Genomic DNA, 22958 nt, shown 5'->3' with positions numbered 1-22958 from the left:
CACTCACTCACTCTCTGTGCCTAAGAAGCTAAGAGGTTAGGACAAAGGAAAGGGGCATCTTTCTCCCCTTTCTTTCCTTTCTTCACAGTCTACTTCTCTGACTGCTTAGAAAAATGAAAGGGTATCCTAGCTGCTGTCTCCCACTCCCTCTACTTGCATGCTGTTTGCTTGGTGCTGCATTTTAGAAAGCTGCTAGTGCAGGAAGAAAAACCTTGTGGGCAGGATTGAGAATCTTCCATTTTATACCTCATGTACATTTTGTAGTACTTTGTAAAGCTGTCTTGAAGAGTAAACATAAGAACAGCAAATGCTTATCTCACAAAAAAGACCTATAAAAATGTTTGGGGGGGCAAACTAATCCATGTTGCCAGATGGATTAGTGCTAGGGTGCTGGATCGGGTGAGAGCTGGTAAGGCAGGCATAAGGCACAATTACAAGTTTTCGGTATTCCACAAGCTTTGTCTTTAACATTTCTGGGCTGAAGGAACAGGAGGGTGGCTCAGTTTTTTGTAGAGGGAGTTTGAGTAGTCCAAGTAAAACTTTTTGAAATTACTTTTTGGACTTGTAGCACTGTTATCCTCATATGTATGTATTCACGTAAATAATGTGAGATGTTGTCACTAATTTGGGAGGGTCACGCTCTCTTTCAGGCGTTCTATCCCGTGGAGCATCCTGTAGATGTTCACTTCGATGATATCCTAGCAGCTAGATGTGTGTTCAGTGGCGAAGGCAGAACTACAGAGACACATATAGGGTAAGTTTTCTCTATTTCCTCCATTCTTCTAAMCACTTTTTTTTCAAAGCATTTAGTGTGTGTAGAAATGTATTTGTGTTTTTTGTCTTCTGCCAAGATAATCGTAGCAAGCTGTTCTGTTCTCTTGGAATGGTCTGTTTTGTTGTCCAGTCCCTAAAGGTTTAACTTTTAAGTCTACTCTCTACAAAATTCATAACCTTTACTTTAGTGATTAATCACTTTTCTGAAATGTTCAGAACATTTCTCAGGTGAAGCTATCCTGCCAAACACTGTGCTCAGATGTATAAAAGTTGAACTATGCGGCAATTAGAGTAGGTTTCAGAATCTCRGTTTTTAAAAATGTGTTTTTTAATAAGTTGAAGATGTTTGTTGTTTAAAACAACAAATAAGTAATGAATCTTCACAACTGTTCTTTGTTATTTCAGAGAAAAAGCTTATGCAAGTTTCTACATTTCTTATAAATTTTTGGCCCATCTTGGAATCTAACCATAAAAAATCAGAATAAAATGCCATTTTCCCTTTTTTTTGGTATAAAAATCTACAGGCTTTTATAGAGAATAGTTAAACTATAAATGACTAATAATAATAAATAGAAAAATCTGAACTGTTATTTGTCAGTGATGCTCTTCAGCCAAAGATGACAGACGTCTGTAAGACGAAGTTGGCATATATTACAGTAAAAACAGATGCAATATTCTCTTAAATGAGCCCAGTTCTTTAAACTGTATCTTACTGGATACATAGAGATATGAAGATACCCTGCAGGAACCACTCCATTCTGAAAGTAGATGCTGCAGCAGCTCAAGGGACAAATCCTGTAATGCGCTGAGCGCCCTTGCCTTACATCTCAGTAGCGGGTTAAGGGCTCAACACAAATGAACCCCCTTTCAGTGAGTAGTACTTGTAATACTTATGAGTAGCAGCTGAAGTAGAAACAGGTGTTTGAGAACAAGTTTTTGCAAAGGTCATAAAACTCGTAAAAATATATCTGAAACCTTAATTTAATTGTAAACCTTTTTTTAAGTTCTAGAAGTTTCTGTTGTGTTTCTGCAGCATTCCCCAAAATGCATCCTCTTTGTTGAATAATCTTTACAGTTGAGAAGACTGTCCTAGGATGATTACAGTCTTTTTTCAAATTGCTAATAATCTTTCAATGAGAAAGAAGAGGCAGGAACAGAAGTTAAATGCAAAAGTAGACCTTTACACTTTTATTACAAAATTTCTGCTTATTTTGGTTTTTTGAGGGGAAAAAAACATGAACATTACAAGCAAATGTTTAAAGTATTAAACTAAAGACTGGATAATATGGAAGTATATATGGATGGAAAATCTGGGGAGATGATTATCACCATAATATGAAATAGATGCATGAAAACCATACAGCTATATTCAGAACAGTGCTGGATATATGAAAAGATACAATAATACAACTGAAACAAAACATATGAAAATTGTTTAAATCTTGGAAAATATCGCCCTGATGTTGCAGTTGCCTTATTTCCATGCAGAGTCACCATCCATCCAAAAAATACATCAAAAGAACCTTAGAGTCCCAAATGTAAATAATGAAAAATCAGGAAATGTAAATAGTATGGGACCAGGTAAGGAAAATACCACTGGCCGCAGTAGCTGCTTGTTAATCCAGTTGGAATGTAATGTGTTGTCTGAAACTCCAGCAGGCTGAAAACGGTGCAACCTGTATCCTCCCCTTTCAACATATGGTTAACAGGAATTGCACCATTCAAGGGAAGATCTCTGTATTATGCTCATGTGCCTACAGCAAAACTTAATTTTTAAGATTAAATATTATCTCTGTTTTGGATGCTAAATCCTCTGTTTCTTTATACAGTAGTCTGTGTTGATAGTATACCAAGATCTAGACACCCTTCTAGATTTCTGTGGCTGTGATGTGAAGGTGGTTTACAGGGATTTTATTTTTTTTACTTACTCATCAGCATATCTATTCATTAAACTCTTTCATTCACAAAGCTTAGGATTTCTCAGTAGTTCAATAGCTAATGGAAAGAATCTAGGATGCCTGTGTAATTACTGAAACTGTTGCTGACAGAGTTGTGGGTTTTTTTGAACTGTAAAAATTTAAAATTATCAACTTTGAAATGTGTAGACACAACCAAGGTGTGCCAGGTGAACCACAGTTCATCTGAATTGCACATCCCCTTTCTACTGGTGTTTTAAAGAGGAGGCAATTATACTGACAGATATTGGAGTCCAACGGTGAAGTGAATGATTTCTAAAAGCTTAAGCAGAGCCTGTCAAGTCAGAATCTGGTTTTTCTGGTCTCCAAGGGACACTAAATTTTCAAAGCCTGGAAAAAAAACAAATCGCCTTTTGAAACCATCTCCGCTGCCATGTTCCCCGCTCCCCTCCCTCTGGCTGGTGTCATTATTGTTGCTATGGAGAATAAATGAAYGCTGCATGATGCTGCCGGAAAAGTCAGCATTGACGTCTTTTTGCAAGCAGCTAATAGTCCATCCCCATATCTTTTTATGAGTGTGGGCTCACTGGTTAATTGTGAAAGCTAATTAAAAATCTTAATGTAAAACCCTTTATTTTGTGAACCCTTCTTCACAAGACCTCGTTTATTCTATTGCCAGGGTTGTAGCTATGTATGTATGTAGCTATATGGCACAGGAGAGCAACAGAAACAGATTGTGTTTATAAAGAGGCCATGTAGTGTCTGCTTCATAAAATAATATTTTTCAGAAAAATTTATATTTCACACCAGCTGTTTTTCCCCTTAAAGACAGGATTACATAGCAATACAGAGGAGACTTTTCTGTTTCAAGTCCATGCATAACATGTATCAAAATTTAATTTTGCTAGCTTTGAATCATTCCTGTTACACCAATGTTTTTCCTCACAGAAGCTTGTGATGATTCATTGTCAGGATGGCAGTGCTATCTTCTCATTAGGAGACACTTAGTGTCCTAATATGTAAAGAAATTAAGTGTTGCTGCATTATAACCAAAGTGGCTGGGCAATAAGTGGATGCACTTGAATGTGGAAAAAGACTATCTTAAATGATAGCTGCTGAAATTAAACATAGACCTTATTTGTATGGATTTTAATTTAGGTTTGCTCTAGATTGACAAGAGAGGTATGTGAATGGTAGAAGAATGAATGATACAGTTTTATCTCCTTTCATCAGAACATAGGCGTAGTTTGTGGCACACCAAAGAAAGTCTTGCCCTGGAGAAAAGAGAAGGAAGAACAGTCTAAATCCATGCTGATGCCTTTTGTTTTAGAATCAAAACCTGAATCTTAGGAATTTCTGAGAAACCTGGGGAGTTCTTTTAAACTGGTTTTCTCTAGTATAAATCGAAAGCAACTTCAGTTACTGGTTCCCTGCAATGAAGTTACACAATATTTTCTTGTAGGACTTGTAACACTTCATTGCAACTTTTTAATACTACGTGAAACAAGTTAGAAATGAAAAACAGATATACTCAGAGCTGTTTTTTTTTCTCTGCTCTATTTTTTTTAATGCTGTTTAGGGGAACAGCCAATGATGAAATGTGCAACTTTTACATTATGTACTATATGGAAGCCAAACATGCTGTCTCATATATGACCTGTACACAGAACGCAAACCCTGAGATGTTCAGGAGCATACCACAGGAGGCAAATATTCCTATTTCGGTCAAGTCTGATATGTTAAAGATGACACATGGATATCGTGAAGGTGAAAAAAACTTTATCTATTTTTTTAAGTCTTTTCTCAGTGATGTGTTTGTCTGTATTGGTTTAATGTGCTAAATTTTCATAGAAAGGAAATGCAATTCTGAATAAAACCCAAGTTGCTAATGATAGAACATCATGGGATCCTGCTTCTCTTTTGGGGGAAAATGTCTGCCATTATCTTTTGTCTTTTTCTTCCCATTGACATCCTTTCTTTCAAATTCCAACAGTTTTTTATAACTACGTGAGTTACATACTCAAGACATTGGCCTCTTTACTGTGCCAAATCTCAGTATGTTATATTAACAATTTCTTCATAATGCTTTAGTTCCTGTCTATTTCCTCTGAAGCTGAAGCATGACATTTTCATAATGTTCCAGGGCCTGCTGCCTTGATGTAACAGAATTTGTTTACATTAAACACTAGCATGCATACATGGTGCCCCAGCAGTATTTTACAGAAATAAGCTGACTGGTGTATGTGTAGTAAAGTACAGTTCCATGCAGGGCACTAAATATCAGAGACAGTATAGTTACGTCAGCAGCCTGGAAAAATAATAATTAGTTATGGCAGAGTACTGCCTGGGACAGAACTACGTGGCTGCTTGTTCTAGAATTATTTCTCTTGGAGTCATTTGGGGTATCTTTTGGGCAATCTGTTGCATGCTATAGATACTAAGACTCCTAAAAGTTAGGATACATCTCATACCAGGTATTAAGTAATTGTAGGATTATCTGAAAAGTATAGAAACACTATGATTTTTTTTCACTGATTTTATTGACTTGGGATTGCCATTTAAATTAGGTGTTAAGCCACTGATCAAACTGGTTTCTGCTACCCTTTCCCAAAGGTTTTATGAAAATCAGTGCTTTATGCAAAATTTCTTGGCAATTATATGTCATGTATATTGGCTTTAATTTAATGACTTCAAATAAATACAGTACCATACATATTTTACTCCAGCTGTAGAATGTGTCTACATACATAAAGATAGATTGACAGATGGTCGTAGAGGTCTAAATTCATATCCATAGCCCTCCTGCTTCCTTGTTAAATGTATAAATCTTAATCTTTTATTTCAGTTGTTTTACTACTGCACTGCTTGGTGCCCCTAGTATAGATGAATAAAAATAACAAATGTTCATTTCAGAAGGGATTTTTTTCCCCTACAGGAAAGATGGTCAACTCCTTTCGCATACAGAGGTTAACAATATATTCTATTTATTTTTATTTTTTTATTTAGGAAGCAAGAATGCTGATGAAAGTTCTTTGCAGCAGCAGCCCAAAAGAGAAGAGGAGGAGGTTTTGGATCAGGGTATGTATGTACTTATTTATTAAGAAATAATTCACCAAAAATTAGTCCACCGCTGGTCTCTAGCCTTGTAGGTAAAATTTACTTGTGCATTTTAATCTCCTTAAATTTTCCTGCACTTGGTTTAATTTTCTAAAGACGATTATAATTTATGTGTAGGTGTCTGAAGGAATGGACACATAGAAGTAGTGGCAGTCCTATAGGATGAGAATTCAATAACTGTTCTCTAATGCGATGAGTTGTGATCTGCTGTTAGCTCTTCTGCTATTTCTTAGTTTGTATTACTATGTATGTATTAGGGAATTATGTGTCCTCATGCTTCCGTATTGATACAACATGCAATGGCTTGAGCGCGGTATGTTTGTGTTTAATGCTGAATCCTTTTTCAGTACCTTTGCGTATGTATATGCATAAGCATACATGCACAAATGCATACAGCATTTGGCTTCAGAAAAAGTCGATGGCTCTTGTTATAATGCTTTTAGGAATATGCTGGATGTTATTTAGGTTTCAGAGGTGTATTAAAATATGACTGTATTTTAAAGTTCTTGTGGATTATATGCCAATAAGTACCTATTGGTTTGGTATCAAGATTTTTCTTCACCAGGAGAAGACCTTGCTTGATACTGGTTTGATACTGTTTTAACTGAACATTGTTGGGCTTGAAAGAGAATAATGAATCTGAACTGCCAAGGAAGAATGGATTCATAAAATATATATGAAAGGCAAGATTCTGAAAAGCATATTCAGTATTAGCCTTACTCTCATGGTATTTAAATAGTAAAATTCCTTTTGCATTTAGTGAGAGCAAAGATTAGGCTGATGCTTGGTGTTTTTGATAACTTCTCCCAAAGGGATTAGCCACTGTATAAACTTAGCTCAAATAATTAAGTTATGGTTGCACAAAATCTAGCTTCTAGAGTATTAGAGCATCTTGACTAAAGGTATCTTAAACTACCAGAGACAATATTTACAACTCTGTATTTAAAACTTAYCTTAGTTTACTCAAGATGAATATTTCTAGTAATAAATGTAATTCTAAAAATCAGTATGTACTATCTTTAATTTTGTTTCAAACATCAAAGACTTCAGTCAAACACACTGATAACAAGAACTTCAACTAAATACTAATGCACTTACCAGTAACATAAGGGTGAAGCTACCTGTCAGTGTATATCTGGATATGTAAGTGACTAGCTCATTCTCCACTGGAAGGAGTTTAAAAATCAATTTCAAACAAACTTCTATTTTAAAAATCTTTCTCGGTTATCTTTGAAAGGCATTTCAGAGCCCAGTATCTGCAATGCAGTCTTGCTTGCCGAGGCCATTGCTTGGTGTACATCCTCAGCTGATGCGTTTCTATGGAAACGGGCTCATTGTGTCATYCCTTTGAAGTTAGTTGGGTTGATGATGTGCGATAGGAAAACACAGTAGGTTCAAGGAGACAATTCTGTGCCGTGTTCTTAATTGTTAGTTCAAGATAAATTCTCCCATCGTTTACAGTAGCTTAGCTCTGATTTTCTATCGTTATAGCTCTGACTGCAGTTGACTTATGTGCATATAAGCAGATACAGCGAAGGAAGAATCAGATCAGGCATTTTGTTGTTGTTGTTTTGGACTTTTTTTGTTTTCGAAGAGAGAAAGTTATATCACTGTTTAAGACAGTGGGTTTTGGCCCTACAAGCACATAAGCAGCTGGCAAGGTGCACTGGGAAAATCAGGAGCCTGAAAGTGATGTGCTAAAATCTGCCTGTAAAAATTGCTTGCAAACTGGAATCCTGCTTCTAGGATGCTTTTGTGGGGCAAAGTGGTTTATATAATTGCACTGCCAATTTGTCCATATCTTCCAGTAACCTTAATGAGTGTCAGCCAAATTTGAGAGAGGTCTTAATGACATGAATGTTCCCCAGCTTGGGAGCAGGCGAAAAACCCCAACCCTTGTGCACACCCATATGCGCATGCACGCGCACACACAGAGGCAAATAAATACTTCTATTGAGGTAAGGGCTATAGAATGTATTTTCCATTTATGGTCTGGCATGAAAAACTATATGAGAAGTTTATCTTCAAGACACAAATCCACAAAAACTCGGGCTTTGATTAGTTCTGCTGCTGCTGAGCTGTTGCTTAGTAAATTCAGCCTTTGATTAGCTCTGGAGATAGCACTTCAATGATTGTTTTGTCCATAACTCTATGTTTTGCCTCACATATTTAAAAGAAGAGTCTTTTTTTTCTTGCTGACTCATTTTATTGTGACAACTTCATTTTTCCCTTCTTAGTTTCAGATAACTGAAATAAACACCATTACCTCTGAAATGCTGAAATACTGTTAAATAATGTCCTGGAAATACTTACAAATCTGGTGAATAGGGGATGATCAATGAGACAAAGTTTGGTACTGAATGCATAGGCATTTGCCTCAAAACAAAAGTTTTCCCTAAGTGTTTAAAAAAAAAAAAAAAAGTCTGCTGTATGAAAATCTCTCTGCTAAGAATGTTTCTATAGAATGAATATATAATTGAATGAAAGAACATATTGAATATTGAATGAAATGAATATGTATATAATGAATATATAAAATGAAAATAGAATTACCTGTGTACTTTCTTCTGCATACAGTCAGTTCATTATATTGACACCTCCAGGAGTTACCATGGCTTTTACTGTAAATTCTCAATTCACATGTGGATCTATTCTGCCACCTTTGCTAATCAAAAGCACGTTAATAAGCCATGCAAATATGTTGAAATAAATGGCAGTCATCACAAAGTGAGCCATCATTCAGCATGAGCAAAGACAACAAAGCTGAATTCCTTTAATGTTAAAATTAAACAAAACTTACTTACCTTAATGAAGCCAACCTTGTTATATGGTTTTTGAAGCATTAATGACAATGTCAAGTGAGGAGAAACTGTTGATAGAAAGCTAATTATTATAGCAGATGCAATCGACTGAGGCATTTGTGCATATTTAAGTGTTCCCTGTTCCTGCAGAAGCACAAAGTGCCTTCTGTTCAGCAAAATGGATATTATTTATATTTATTTTCTGTTCATCAATAGAAGCTTGAATAAATTGGATTCAATAGATAGAGCACTGAAAAACTGTTATCTCTTCAGAGCATTCACCATAATGTCCACTAGCTATCTCTCCTTTCCTTGTGGAAAAAAAGCCTCAATGTGTTTCATTCTGTTTGTTCAAAACTCTCCCTGCTGCAGTCTGTGTGGCATAGTATAATCAATCTTTCTTCTCAAAGGTTAACGCGAGCTACTGCGCTCCCAAGATACAGTGGATATGACAAAAGTACAATTTGTAGAAGGAAAACAGTGCATGACCTCTGGTAGTTAAAGGTGTTCAAACACCTTATGTGAAGCAGAGTAACTCAGCAGTAGCATTATGCTAACTAAAGAATTATAGGTGGTATGTTGTACTGAACAAAAAGGGCAACAGCAGTTACATTGCAAAGACACAATTTCTGTGGAAGAATATTTATTTAAAAGATGTAATTGTGTGCACTAAAATACTTTTTCATTCATTTACATATTTGAATAATATATGCTAGCTACTATAATTGAAAAATAAGTACAAAATTGACCAACATTTATTGTAATGGTTTGATTTTTTTAATATGTATTTTGGACTGACATGTTTCAAAGAGTTTAGGTTTATTTTGATAGACAAGTAGTAGGGCACCCTTTACTATCAAGATAGTCTGCTGCTGTACCTGAGAGCTGTATAGACACAGTGAAAGGAGTTGTGTCTTAATGACAAATGCAGAAGATATAGAGGATGATTAATCAAGTGCCTGTTATTTCCTGTATCTCATTTTTGTGCATTAGATGTAATCAAAAACTTTCTTTTGAAGCAGAAAGAAAGGGCAAGTATTTTTTTCTAGTAAAGCAAGTATAATTAGGTTTAAACATTTTTATTTTTTAAATGTTAAAGCTGACTTGAACTGAAAATTTGCTTGCAGCACAGAAACCAAAAATGCTAACCAAAAATTAGATTAGACTTTTGTTTCAGAAAGGCATGTGCATACACATGTATTTGTTAGTTATTTACACATACAGAAGAAAGAGAGAGATGGGATTTTCATCTTGCTTCTGCTAGTAATGTGTTACTGTGACAGTAACAAAAGTATGTTCTTACTTGCGTCCAGCTTAAGATACTTAAAAGTTACTGCCAAAAAAGCAACTTGTTTATTTTTGCCTCTTGTGATGGAATCTGAGGCAGAAGTGAGGATTGCCATTCTTTCGCTGTCAGTATTGGTCAGTTGTCCTGGCAATATACTTTATCGCAGTTCCCACTATTGCCTGGCTAGCATGAGCACAAATTATTCCAGGAAATCAAATGGTGGAGTTCAGTACAGGTGTACTTAAGATCTGTCTTTCTGAATAACCCAGTTTGGCTCATGCGACATCCGCTTTCTGCAGCTGTGGTTTTTAACTGAAATCTCGTTAAGCTGCCTACATTTAAAATTAATATTATAGTTTGAGACCAGCAATCAGAAATTTAGTTTGTATAAAAGTGGTCTTGAATTATGTGATCATAGGATTGGTGTCCAGGTGGTGAGAGAGGTTGTATAGAGAAAGACTCCACAGGTTGTCTACTTCATCATTTCAGAGATTAGAAAGTGTGCAATGAGTAAAGCAAAGAATAACTTAAAAGAATACAGCTGCATGGTGCAAGGTGGTTTAATGCCATCTAATAAAAGTGTATGTTCCTCCAGTCGCCATCATAGAGTTACTCAATGATTCTAGGTAACTGGGTAGCTGGGAGAAGTCTGATTTTTTTTTTTATTATTTTTTATTTTTCCAATCTGTGCTCCTAATCTTTCAGGGTGGACAAAACCACTGGTGCTAAATCTTCTTGTAGTGCTCCATATACACACTTCCTACTGAAACTGACTGTAGTTATCATTTGAGCATATGGAGTGTAATATAATGTTAAGTACCCTGTAAAATTACACTTTGAGATATTTCGAGGTGGGTACCCAAAATTAATGCATGCTAAATGACAGTTCTGGCTGTAATCTCTAGCAGAATAGCAGTAGTAATGGTCCTTGCTTTCACAGGACAGGCTGCGATAATGAGGTAATTTAGCATAAGTAAGTGTTTCATAAACAAAGATGATAGAATAGAAATGGAAAAGAGAAGTCATTCTGTTCATTTGAACACTTGTTCAGGAGTGCTTGAGGGTATTCTTTGAATCAGGTTAAATAAAAATATAGTGGCTGCTTATTGATCATATGGGGGGATTCTTTGGAAAATAGTATGTATCGTGTAAGAAATTTATACCATAATGCATAAAAGGGTGCTGAATTATGTTTGCACCTAATTCTGATATTTATTAACTGTTGGATGCTTGACTGATCTTTAATTATTTCAGTTGGTATGTGTACATGCACCCATACGCACGTACGCTCTTCCACAACATTTTTGTAGCACTGCTGGAAATATTTTGCTAGGCCGTAGCTGAATCTGAGTAGAGAAAGTTGAAATGTCTGTCCAGTGTTGTGTATTTTGCTGTTTATTTGTGTATTTTTCTGTAAAGCATGTTACAACAAAAATGTACTGAACAAAGCCTGTTGCATCTGGGATAGAACTTCCCATTGATTAAGGTGAAAGGAGGAGGAATAGCTCGCCTCCAATTTCTTTCGTTTCTGTTTTGTTTCTGTAAAACTTGTATCTTGAAGAAGAAGGTGAAAGAGAGTCCCTGGGTTTTGGGGTTTTTTTTTTTTTTTTCCCCTTCATGTAATACAGTGATATAGTGTATTCCTGTGGTAGTATTAAATAGCAAGACCAAGGCAGCAGTGTCAAACCATTAGAGTTGATGTATGTTTGTGCCAGCACATATAGCCATGAGTTACAGTGCTTTCTGAAATAAATTTGGTATAACTCATCTTAAAGGCTTAGCTTTGCTACTTAGTGTGTGTGGTGGTAGGAAAAGAGAGGAGTTCAGCATGCTAGATGGTTAAAATTTCTTCTGTTGATGGAGAAAGAATGAGGCTGGAAAAGGAAGACAAATTTGCATTCCAGCACTGATGTGGGATACCTAGATTGAGTGTTGTCTACCTAGTGTTAGAGGCAGTTTTAGATTAATGGCAAACACTTGAGAAAATTTTTTAGAAGTTTTCTGCCTTGGGATGCTTTTTTTGGTGCTAGAGATTTGATGAGGTCCCTTAAACAGAGTACAAAAGTAAGAGAAATGTGGCTGAATTAAACCTTGGAAAAACATGCTACTGGGAGGTGTTAAAAGCAACATTTACAATTAGAGAAGTAGAATTAGGAAGACTGAAACTGCAGAAAGCATGCCTAAGCAGTAGAAGAATGTAATCAGCAGGAAAAGAAGACACTACAGTTTGAATGTTTCAGTCTTCACTGTTTTTCATCTGGCTTATGTTCTCTGATTCTTACGTTGCAGATGGACTTTCCCTGGTTATTTTCTGTGATGTTAAAAGGCTAGTTAACAATGAACAGCTGCAAAAACTGGTTGCGATATCATTAATTTGTCTGGAGAAATGGAAGTTGACGTTGAATTAATACAGGAAGGGTTCTGAGAAATGATTGTGGTTTTGATGGATGTTCCAGTGAAATCATAGCACAAATATGAAACATCAACAAGGATATATTATATTTTATTTTATTCTGGACAAAATGTTTTCTGTTTTTTATAATTTAAATGTCATTTTTAAACTAAAGCATGATCATGCTAGATCTTTAAAAGAAACATATTGAAGACAGCAGAATGCCTCTTTAATAAACATAGTCTCAGATGTGTTGCTTTGTGTGAAGAAATGTATTTGCAGGTGTTTTTGTACTGCATGAAATAAAAATTGAAGGTCATATTGGCATACTGTGTGCATGAACTACAGAAGTGTATAATTTAGCTGAATGAGGACAGCAAAGTCACATATAGTAAAACCAACGTGTTTACTGCTGATCATTTAGAAGCTGCTGATAAATACTTTGCATTGTAACAAAATGATTGGTGCTTGTTGTTATTGGTGAGGAAGGAGAGGAAAGGAAAGGATAGGGCAGGTGGGAAATTAGCAGACTTGTTGTCTGTATTTCTTAACAGTCAATAATGTGTTAACAGTTACTGTTGTGCATAGCCACGGAGAGATGTAATCTCTTGCTGCCTGCTAACTCTTAATTTGAAATATTAGAGAGACTTAAAGTTTTTCAGTGCTTGAGTAAGCACTAAGACAACTTCTAAAATAGGACAGGAGACCTTAGCTAAGGGTAAGTGTATGGAGAAAGCAGGGAACATACACAGCAAAACCACCTCTACTGACCAAATAACAAAGATACATTAAAAAAAAAAAAATCTAATCCTGTGAAGAGCCATCAGAAGCTTAACTTGCTGTGCTGATGCACTTCTGAAGTTGAGAAAGCACTGGGTTTTGACTGCAGACTGAACTGCAGCCAGCTTGGGATTTGAGTCTCAAGTTTTGATTTGTGAAGAACTCAAATCTATACCAAAAAGTAGTCTTAAGGGAAGATTCACTCTTCAAGTGAAATTTTCTTTCATACTCTCTCCTACTTTTAACTCTCTCTTTGCTAGTTATGAGATCCTTTAACCTAGTAGGTTTAAAAAAAAAAAAAAAGCAACAGATTAAATCAGTATAGTTAGGACTTGCATGAAAAATGATAGCAGACTAGACGCCATTTTCAAAGTTATTTTGGCCCATTATGTCAAACTTGGTCCAATGTTACTTCCAATAAATAGATAGTAGATTTTATTCACCTCTGTTATGCCTTGCCATGTTTTTCTCCCCCTCTTCCCTATCAGCRGTGTTATCCTAACAGAGCCTGTTAGGATCAGCTTATTAGCTCTAAGAGTCCGAGAAGTCATTCTTTAACAACACAGTAAGTGAAATTTCTGGATTTGATAAATATTTGGGCAAGGTGTTTAGATAATATTTGCAGCCAGATTTCCATTTCTTCTTCAGGAAGATGTCCTTCCACTGAAGGACACATTCACCTGCATGATTCTTAACATATTTTGTAGGCATTACTTAAGATTTTAGGTGAGCCCAAATCGTAGTTATTGCACCATTTGGACCTGATTTCAGCCCATCTGAAAAGGCAAAGCATTTGCTATTCTTTCTTGGCCAACACAGAGGCACATCCCAATAAGGAAAAAAACATAGTGTCTCCAAATGCATTCCCATTTTTATTCCCAGATAATTAGGAAGCTTGAAGCTAACTATGAAAAATTGTCCCTTACTTCTGTCGTAACAGAATTGAGAAAATAGTTTAAGTTTGGAAGGACCAACACACTGGCTCCGTGTCAGATAGGACACGCTCAAAAGAGGTGATTTTCAACACAAACATTCATACTCCAGTTAACACCAACTGAGCTGCAGCAACACACAAATATACTTTGTAGTACTGGGGCCCTTGTCAACGTGGAGGACTGCCAGATTTTTGCTAAGGACCCCTTCAGTTCTGGTTATTTCCCTGCAAGATGTCATTTTGCCAGAAGGTCTCTGGTCAGAAGGTTGCACTAGTGGCTTGGCATTTGAAAGCCTATTCGGTTTGATTCCTGACAAAAACCTAGAACAGTCAAGGACAGACCTGGGAGCCTATCTAGACTGTCTCAGGCATTGTATAGGCTCTGTGAGACAAATGCATATTCTGGAGATGAGGGTTATCAGACTGACAGGGGTGTTCCTGTCTTTTTTTCTAAAATGCAGTAAAATTAGTTTTCACATCTGTATGTTGACAGCTATGCATTCATACCTGTGGATGCATATAAGAGAGGGATGTATATATGATGTGTGGACTACCTGTTTTGTGTTCCTATTCCAGAAACAGAATTAAGTAGTTGGGGCCATCAGAAGGGGAAATCCTGATGACCTTTTACTCTAGCATGATACTAGCAGATTTGCTGAGGAAGCAGTGCATGACCAAACACAGAGTCTTTGCACCGATCTGTCACAGAACAATACTCTTACTACTAGAAATTYCTGTAAGATATGTTTGTCATGTTGTTAATGATGATACCAAGGGTCAGATTTTTTTTTTTTCATAGGGAACTGGCAGTGGAAGACGTTCCTATTTTATGGGGGGTTCGGGAGTTGTTTATTTTCCAGAATGCTTTCCTAGATGAGAATGGACAAACCTATACCATTTTCATGGCCTCAAYCTGTCAACCTCTGCCAGGCTGGCTTTGATTGAACTTCCCCCCTCTCGGGTTGGTCTTGCAGCACCATGGCCAGATGCTTCACCCAGATCAGGAATCGACACATCCAGTGGCGTAACTATTGGCTGCCTGAGAACCATGGACAGGGGCTGTTGCCTCCAAACAGGGAAAAACACAGTAGAGAGCTGAAGAATGTGGACTATTTCCAGATCTGGATAGTTCAATACCATCTGGCTCCTAGCCAGACCTTGGTGGTCAAGTTACAAAACTGTTGTATTGGCATTAAATGAATCAGGTAACTAACTTTTATCAGGTTGAGGTTCAGCTCACAGTTTGTGATGAAGTCAGTGATGTTATGATTTTATTTCGTTGTATAGCTGTTTTTCAAAGTGCTGTTCTGTAAAATAATTTTCCTAGTATATAGAACATACCGCAATAGAACATAAGTTTAAACTTACTGGAATATGTTTTTGTGTTGTCCCATTTTGGAGATGGTGGTCTTGGCAGCTATTGCTTCGTCCAGAACAGAGAATAAACTCTAGCTACTTGTAGCTGATCACCTTATGCTGTATTACACAGAGGAAAGTCCTGGGAGCTTACACACAATATAAGGAGTTCATGTATATAGCCTCTCTAAAACTAACCGAGTCAGTCAGCTTCCCTATTTTATTCCTGAGACTGCACTCAGTACCAGAAGAAAATAAATTATGCATGCTAGAACTTTAATTATTTCAACAGGTGTAAGCAGTTCATTCCCCCATGTCTTTTTCTAGTCATACCCAGGTATTCTAAAGGTCAAGCTATCTCAGCTCGGACAATACCAAATGAATAACACCTTATATCTTGCTGGTGTTCCTTTCCCATTGAGTATCTTCACTCCACCAGAGAGTAAGCAACAGCTGTTCTGCTAGTACAAGACATCTGTATGATAGCAACACAGCATCATGTTTTGATGTTTGCTGGATATTGCTCTGCAGATAGTAACTGTTAATCAGAGACAACATGAGTCTGCTGTTTTCCAGTTATCGATGGTGAATTTTGAACTACTACTTACAAAGATGCTGCTCACAAGTGCAGCTGAGGATCACAAAGGAAGTTTAAAGAAGTTATTCCCAAATAATATGAGCCTCCATTCAGATGTGCAGAGTGTAGGGAGCAGTTGGTTACATTCAGTTATCAGAAGTTTTCGAGACATTATTTCCCCTGTTTGGATCCACACCCATCCTTTCTACTTTGCAACTACTGTGAGTAGTGTCAAGATGCCAAGAAACTGGCAGAGGACTTCAGCCTCCTGTTTGTACAAGCATTTGGGCAGATATGTAGGTCTTATGGACCTTGTGAACCTTATGAACTTAAGATGTAGGGATGCCAAATTCATTTTCTCAAAGAACCACCTTTACTTAGATCACAGTTGCAGAGTAGCTGCACTTCACACCACTTTCAGTCTCTCAGGTGCACCTGTTTTCATGCATTCATACAGCTCCTAAACATTCCTAAGTGTCCAGGTTACAGCACCCTTGCTTACTAAAAGCATTGATAGGGCAAGCCCAATTTGGAAAATCTTTTTCCTTTGGGTCCTGTCATAGCCTATAATTGAAGTGATTCAGAAAAACAAAGTCTTACTTATTTATTCATTGCTTAAAGGTACATCATATTCTGAGCAAAGGGATAAAATATGAAAGGTCTTTGCACATATTTTCCTTTAGCTCAACCTTAATCTTCCCTTGCAAGCTTTAAGTTTAATTCAGCCGCATTACTTCCATCTGTGCTTTGGGAGACAGCTTGCTTGCAGCAGGTTCTTATCTTTTTCTGTCAGAGACTCATCTGTAGCCACCTCAAACCTACTCAAACCACCTCACTCAGCCCTCCAATGTTTATAAAGTTCTTATCTCTTTACAATGGTAGGCTCACTGTTGGGAGAAGAGTAAGTCTGATCAGCCTTCCTGGAGACAAGTAGGAGCAATCTCCAGTTAATATATCTCCCTTTAAAGACCACTGGAATTTTCTCTGAAAGTACTTTATCCTTGCAATTGTTTCATGGTGTGTGGGATGGGTTGTGTGGTGGTAGGGGGCGGAGGGTGTTTGGGTTTTTTTGTTTTTTTTGTTTGTTTTGCATCAACAACAAGTAATAATGGTAAGCTAATCATTCTGTGGCAGCCACTGCACAGAAAAGAGTAGATGCAATGTCGTTGGTTCAAGCAGCAAGCTGGTAAACTTTTTTGTTCAAACAAAATGAGCATGTGCGTACAAAATATAGCAAGTTGTTCTTATTGTGACCAAGGATGACAAACAAATTGGTCGTTTGAATTGGCTGTTGATACAGAACTAAGAGTGAACTGGGCAAAGAGTATTAAAGTTGCTTTAAAAAGGTACAGCGTTTAAAATATCACCAGGCTTGCTGGTTTAGGGAGATTTTTCTCTGCCTACATTAGGCAGAACACTGCTTTTACCATTCAGACCTCTCCTTTGCAAATGGTGGCATGCAGAGAGGTCAGTAGGCTTTGCTTATCTGTAGGACTCCACGCATGGATAAAACCAAAGCACTTGTGCTTATGAACTTTGCTTAATTTTTAAAATGAAGCAAAAATACAGTTAAGGGCAATGAAGAGTACTTTAATTCTGAATGTGGTACTGTAGGTAAAGGAAATTCCAAATATGTTCCTACATCAGCGCCAGTTCCTGGCTGCTTTAAGTAGACACTACTGAACCTGATTAAAGTAATTATAAAACTTTCTCAGAATAAATATGGTTTGCATCCACCGCTTCTGTTGTATCCTACTTTTCAAATGTCTGGGTTTGTTCTGAATCAGCGGTTGGACTAGTTGAATGACAGTACGATGATTATGAAGCATGCTAGCTTAACAGATTTTTCTCTGGTCTGATTTGCTGTGTTCATTTCATTGAAATTGACTCTATTACTTCTGTAATTATTTTCTGACAGAAGTTTTCACCTGGGATATTTCATTTTCAAGGGCAAGGAGTGGAAGCCTAGTCAAAATCATTGAACTAGGACTGTTTATAAACATGACAGAACCTCTTTAGGTCATTTTCAGAAGACTTAATTTCCTCTGTCCCAAGCTGCTAGTGATGGTTTGTTTTGTTTTGTTTTGTTTTTTTGGTGAAAGCTTATAGTTTTACTTTTCTGTTGAAACTTTTATACACCCTATAATGAAATAATACAAATTCTTAACTATGAGTAATTTTTACTTAAAATGAAATAGAAGTATAATTATTTAAAATAGCTACAAGTGCATATTGGATGTGTCTTTCCATTCAGATAGTGTAACTGTAGCTGGTTCTTACAGAACTGGTAGTAGTTTAAGGCAGCCGAGACACTTGGTTAATAAATTTGAACAAGTTGGATACCTACTGGTTAGTAGAAAATCCAAGGTGAGGGTTATACATGTTATCACTTAAATCCTTTTTTCCAGGATTAAAGGGAAACTGATTTGATTAAAACCAGTTCAGACAGTCTGAGTTTTTTGCCAAGAAAGTAGGGCTTGTGGATTTTGCATACTTAATTTTGGGGGGCTTTGGGGGACTGTTGTTCTTGCTGAAATACTTGCTAATTTATAAGAAAACTATAGTGATAACTGCTTTGCTCACAAGCAACTTGAGAAAATATTGTTCCCTGCATTCCCACCTGATGCTGTGACTGAGGGCTGTTACTCTTTTTTTTTTTCTGGGGGAAGGTGGTGGTTCTGTGATGGTTTCATGAACTGAAAATGTAATAGACCACTGTTGTGTTTAACAATCTTCTTTCTGCAGCATGTTGTATAGAGTCTATTTGCAAGTGTGAGGATTTTTCTTATAGTCCAAGCTTCTTGTGTGATGACAGATTTCAGAGAAATATGTTTTTCAAATGTATGGCTGTCTCTTACTGTTTTTATAAGTGAATAAACTGATGAAACTGTAGAGTTTTTATCTTTTTGTTGTATAAAAAAAGTCTGCAGTAGTCTGATAATCCAGATTAATCTCATTATAAATACCGTTTTCAAAAAGTATTCATAAGTTGGGGGTTTGGGTGTCATTCCCCTCCCCTCCCCCCCGGAGCATATCTGTGCTGGGTCGTCAGGTAAAAGTGGACATTTATATGTAAACCAAAGATGATAAAGGTTTGATACTATCTTTTCATACCACAGACTCAGCTCATTCAAATTCATGAGACTGAAGCAGTCCCCTCTTATGCTGCTTCTGACAATGACCATTTGAATAACTTTGTTACACTGTACTTTGCTGAAATTTTAGAAAAATGTGTGATCTGTTATAATTGTTTTTTGKTTTTTTTCCCCTCCTCTCCTCTCCTCTTTTCTCTTTTCTGTGCAGGTGATTTCTATTCACTCCTTTCCAAGCTGCTAGGAGAAAGGGAAGATGTTGTTCATGTGCATAAGTATAACCCTACAGAAAAGGCAGAATCAGATCTTGTAGCTGAGATTGCTAATGTAGTCCAAAAGAAGGATCTTGCCAGAGAGGTCACAAATCATGATGAGAGGGACAATGCTATTCTTGTCAGAGACAGAATTCACAAGTTTCACAGACTAGAATCTACCTTGAGGCCACCAGAGAGCAGACATTTCTCTTTACAACAACCCAAACATGGTGAGGGAAGCTGGGAAAAAGAGCATACAGGAGGTGGGTTAGGAGTTAATTTGAAATAATGAAATTCAATGTAAGAGCTGTGATCCACATTAGCAAAATCTGAAGGGAATATCAATTGATATTTGAAAGTGTTTTACCTGAGTCTTCCTAATTAAGAAAATGATCTCCCTCTATTTTGGAGGTATTTTAGTGGGAGTATTTTATCCCCCTTTATGAAGAAAGAATGTATACAGATGGGAAAATCCCAGTACTTCTTGGAATGTGGAGTATTTTTCCACTCTCAAGACTTCTGCTTAACAATTTGATACCAATTATTCTCAAACCAGGTGAACAAAGAAGGATATAGTTGTCACAGAAAGGGAGGCGTTTTCTTAATATAACTAACTACTGTGAAATGGCTCACTGGGATAACCTTTATATTTTATAAGTTGTTTTCTGATGACTTGGTTTGTCAGATAACAGATTTTATAAAATTTATATTCTTTAAACCTATAGGCTGTTTTTCTCTCATTTAGGAGGAGTGGTAGTTAATACTGAACTATTCTTCAGAAATAATATTTTGTTCATATTGGCTAGCCTAATATTCCAGGACTGGCTGTTTTATTATACCAGGATTATAATTCGTTCCCTTCAGGTTTCTATGACAGCAAAAACCATGAAAGTAGTATATTTGTTTTACTCGCTTTTTGCTCTTTGTGATATTGATTGTACTTAGTCTTCCTTGCTAATGTGGAAAGCCAGATAATACAGCATGTGACGAGTATCTCATAAAAGAAACTGTTCTGCATGCATGGCAGTCATCAGTATGTGTGAGCTGTAGCAGCACACGCTTGCTTTTATGTTGATGTTTCCAAGTGCTGTACAAAAGTATACATCATTCATCATCCATTTGATTTTTATTTCAGTTCCAAATATTAACCTGTAGTGTTCCTGCTTACACGAGATTCTGTTATAGTGTTCAAATATAGCAAAATTCTGGGTTTGTATTTAATAAAAGACCCAAGATGAGGCCTTTCCAATGTTACGTTATGCTAGCTGGTTTAAATGAGAGCCTGCCAAGTGATTGGCATAGAGGCAAAAAACAAGTGGGAAGCTGTCGTGTGCCTGACGTAAGTGTAAATCATAAATAACTCCATGAGCGACTTACTCAAAGGCTTGGAAGAGTAATGTGGATGGTATTTCTGCAACACCAGTTTCTTAAGTTCAGCCTGAAAAATGTGATGCAGAGAGAGGGGAAAAAAGTTAGAAGCTGCCTTTCTGTTCTTACTCATGGAGAGGAATGAGTGCCAGTGAACTGAATAAATGGCTTAGCTGGCACACAGTGTGGCCCAAATCCTGCCTGTAGAAAAGAGCAGTTTACTGTGTTACTCTAGTAGTGATATTTTCTTTTTTTGGAAAATGACTGGGAGGGGAAGGCTGATAAAAGTGCATCATTTGAAAGATTATTTGAATTGCAGCAAAAAACAAAACTGAAATGATCTGAAATATTTAGCAGTGAAAACTTTATTTTTGTTTCTTAATTTTTGTAATGTTGCTAACATTACAGAAATTCAAAACTGCAGAAGCAGTCGGCACCATCTTTTGGCAAAAGGATTACTACAGCAATAAAAAAAATCCTTAAGCACATGTTTAGTTTCTGTTTTGGGAGGTATTTACATATTAGAAGAACAGAACTTTGCTTCTCTAACAGATCCTTCTCCTTCAGTGGAGGGATTGGAATTTAAAGTTGTTTTAACTTGTTTTAAAAAAAATCACACCCTCTCATGAAGACTGTATGTGCGATCTTTGCTATATTAAATTCATAGGCTAGATACAAGTTCCTGTTGTCAAGAACTTAAAAGATTTCTAAGTATCTTTGAAGACCAGATCCTAGCTTCTGTTAAGGTATAGCATTCATTTCATTTAACTGTTTAAAAATTACCAGAATTGAAGTAGTTTAGTTTTGTAAATATCCCAGTTTTTCTCATGTAACTAGCCTGAAATAACAAGCGACCAATATATTAAATAAGGTTTATAATGTTATGTTTATAACCTTATACTCCTGCTCTCACTGCAGCATTATTATATTATGGCTCAGTGACTGGCCGCTCACCAGTTGTTAGGTTGTTCAACATTGGTGCAATTGATGGAATTATACCTTTTAATTACAGCAAGCAGTGTGATTTTTCCAATTTTTAAAACTCCTTTGTGCAGTGCTTACTTACATTTGTCAAGATTTAAATGACTATTCTGACGGGAGCGAAAAAATACTACATGGATAAAGTTTGTAAAGTCAAGAGCTAACAAGAGCTTCCAGGGATTTATGGACAGTAAGTTGTAATTTTACCAGTAAATAGAGGTTTTATTCTTTTGCTTGTAGAGAGATTAGAGGCTGATTTGCATGTTCTAAATCTGTGTCGTTTTATTGAATCAAAGGAATTAGTTTAAACTGCAAGACAGAAAACCTGGTTCTTGGTTTAGAAATCTCATTAACAACAAAACCAGTGATTTAAAGAAAAAAACGGTAATTGCAAATCATTTTAATGGGAAAAATATTTCTATTTAGTTCCATGTGTAACTGTTTCATGGTCTACTCAGCTTTATAGGGAATTAATTATCAATCTTAGATTAAATACAATACTGTCACAAAAATCCCAACCCTATTATGACCTTTGTATTTTCTCATTTTTTCAAGATTGGTTCATTATTGTTATCTTTTCTTTTCCCTTTGCAATTCTCATACTGAAAGTCCTTCCATACAGGTGCAACTTAGGGGAATTTGCTATTTAAAAAAACCTTAGTTATTAAATTCAGACATCATAAATCTATCAGAAATATTTGCCTCCCTTAAATGTAAGTATAAGAATTTTGCATTTTGTTATGTATATCTTCTGGGAAACTGAATTTTACAAAGGCCAAAATTTTGGCTTTCTATGTTTAGCCTTTTAATTTTTTTTTCTTTTATTGGTAAAGGTTCAAAGGCTGAGGAGCAGTGTAACATAAATGTACAGAAGTTTTATGCAGGGTAGCTTAGACTGATTTTGGATGAGCAACTACCAAGCAGACACTAAACTTCATCCTTTTTTTCCTTTCAAAAGTCATACTGTCTGTGAATGCACCTGGTATTGCACCTGCCATTACCAGTTGAACTGTACAGAAGTACTGTAGCTCTTAGGAAGATGTATGATTTTTTTTCATAATGATTCTTCTAGCTTGGAACTTTTGTTTTGTTAAAATCACTACACAGAGTTTCTTCTGGGTGTTTCTGAGAATTGCCTTGGATTCACTACAGATGCTGATTTTAGGCTAATTGTTAGCTAAGAAGTTTCTCTAGCACCTGCTCTAGCTATGGTATCTGAAACTACACGAGTGAAATATATCTTCTAGTCCATGGTAGGTTTTCAGCACTGCTATTGTCTTTCCCCATGCAGATTGTGAGCAGTTGCTTTCCCCCGATCCCATCCTTGC

General features: G+C 36.5%; 1 protein-coding gene across 2 annotated transcripts in view; it reads left to right on the top strand.

Moving 5' to 3' along the window:
- The window catches only part of PAM (peptidylglycine alpha-amidating monooxygenase), an 85553-nt gene that overhangs the window by 40392 nt on the left and 22203 nt on the right, over window positions 1-22958 (top strand). For both annotated transcript variants that reach the window (XM_026074259.1, XM_026074258.1), the window contains exons 11-13: window positions 651-754; window positions 4270-4457; window positions 5697-5768. In XM_026074259.1, the coding sequence (XP_025930044.1) occupies window positions 651-754; window positions 4270-4457; window positions 5697-5768 (364 nt within the window). The remainder of the gene's footprint in view (window positions 1-650; window positions 755-4269; window positions 4458-5696; window positions 5769-22958) is intronic.

This window comes from Apteryx rowi, unplaced genomic scaffold (assembly GCF_003343035.1).
Source record: "Apteryx rowi isolate R43461 unplaced genomic scaffold, aptRow1 scaffold_382, whole genome shotgun sequence".
Lineage (NCBI taxonomy): Eukaryota > Metazoa > Chordata > Aves > Apterygiformes > Apterygidae > Apteryx > Apteryx rowi.
The sequence above is the reverse complement of the archived record's forward strand: the minus strand, read 5'-3'. Positions and strand labels throughout refer to the sequence as shown.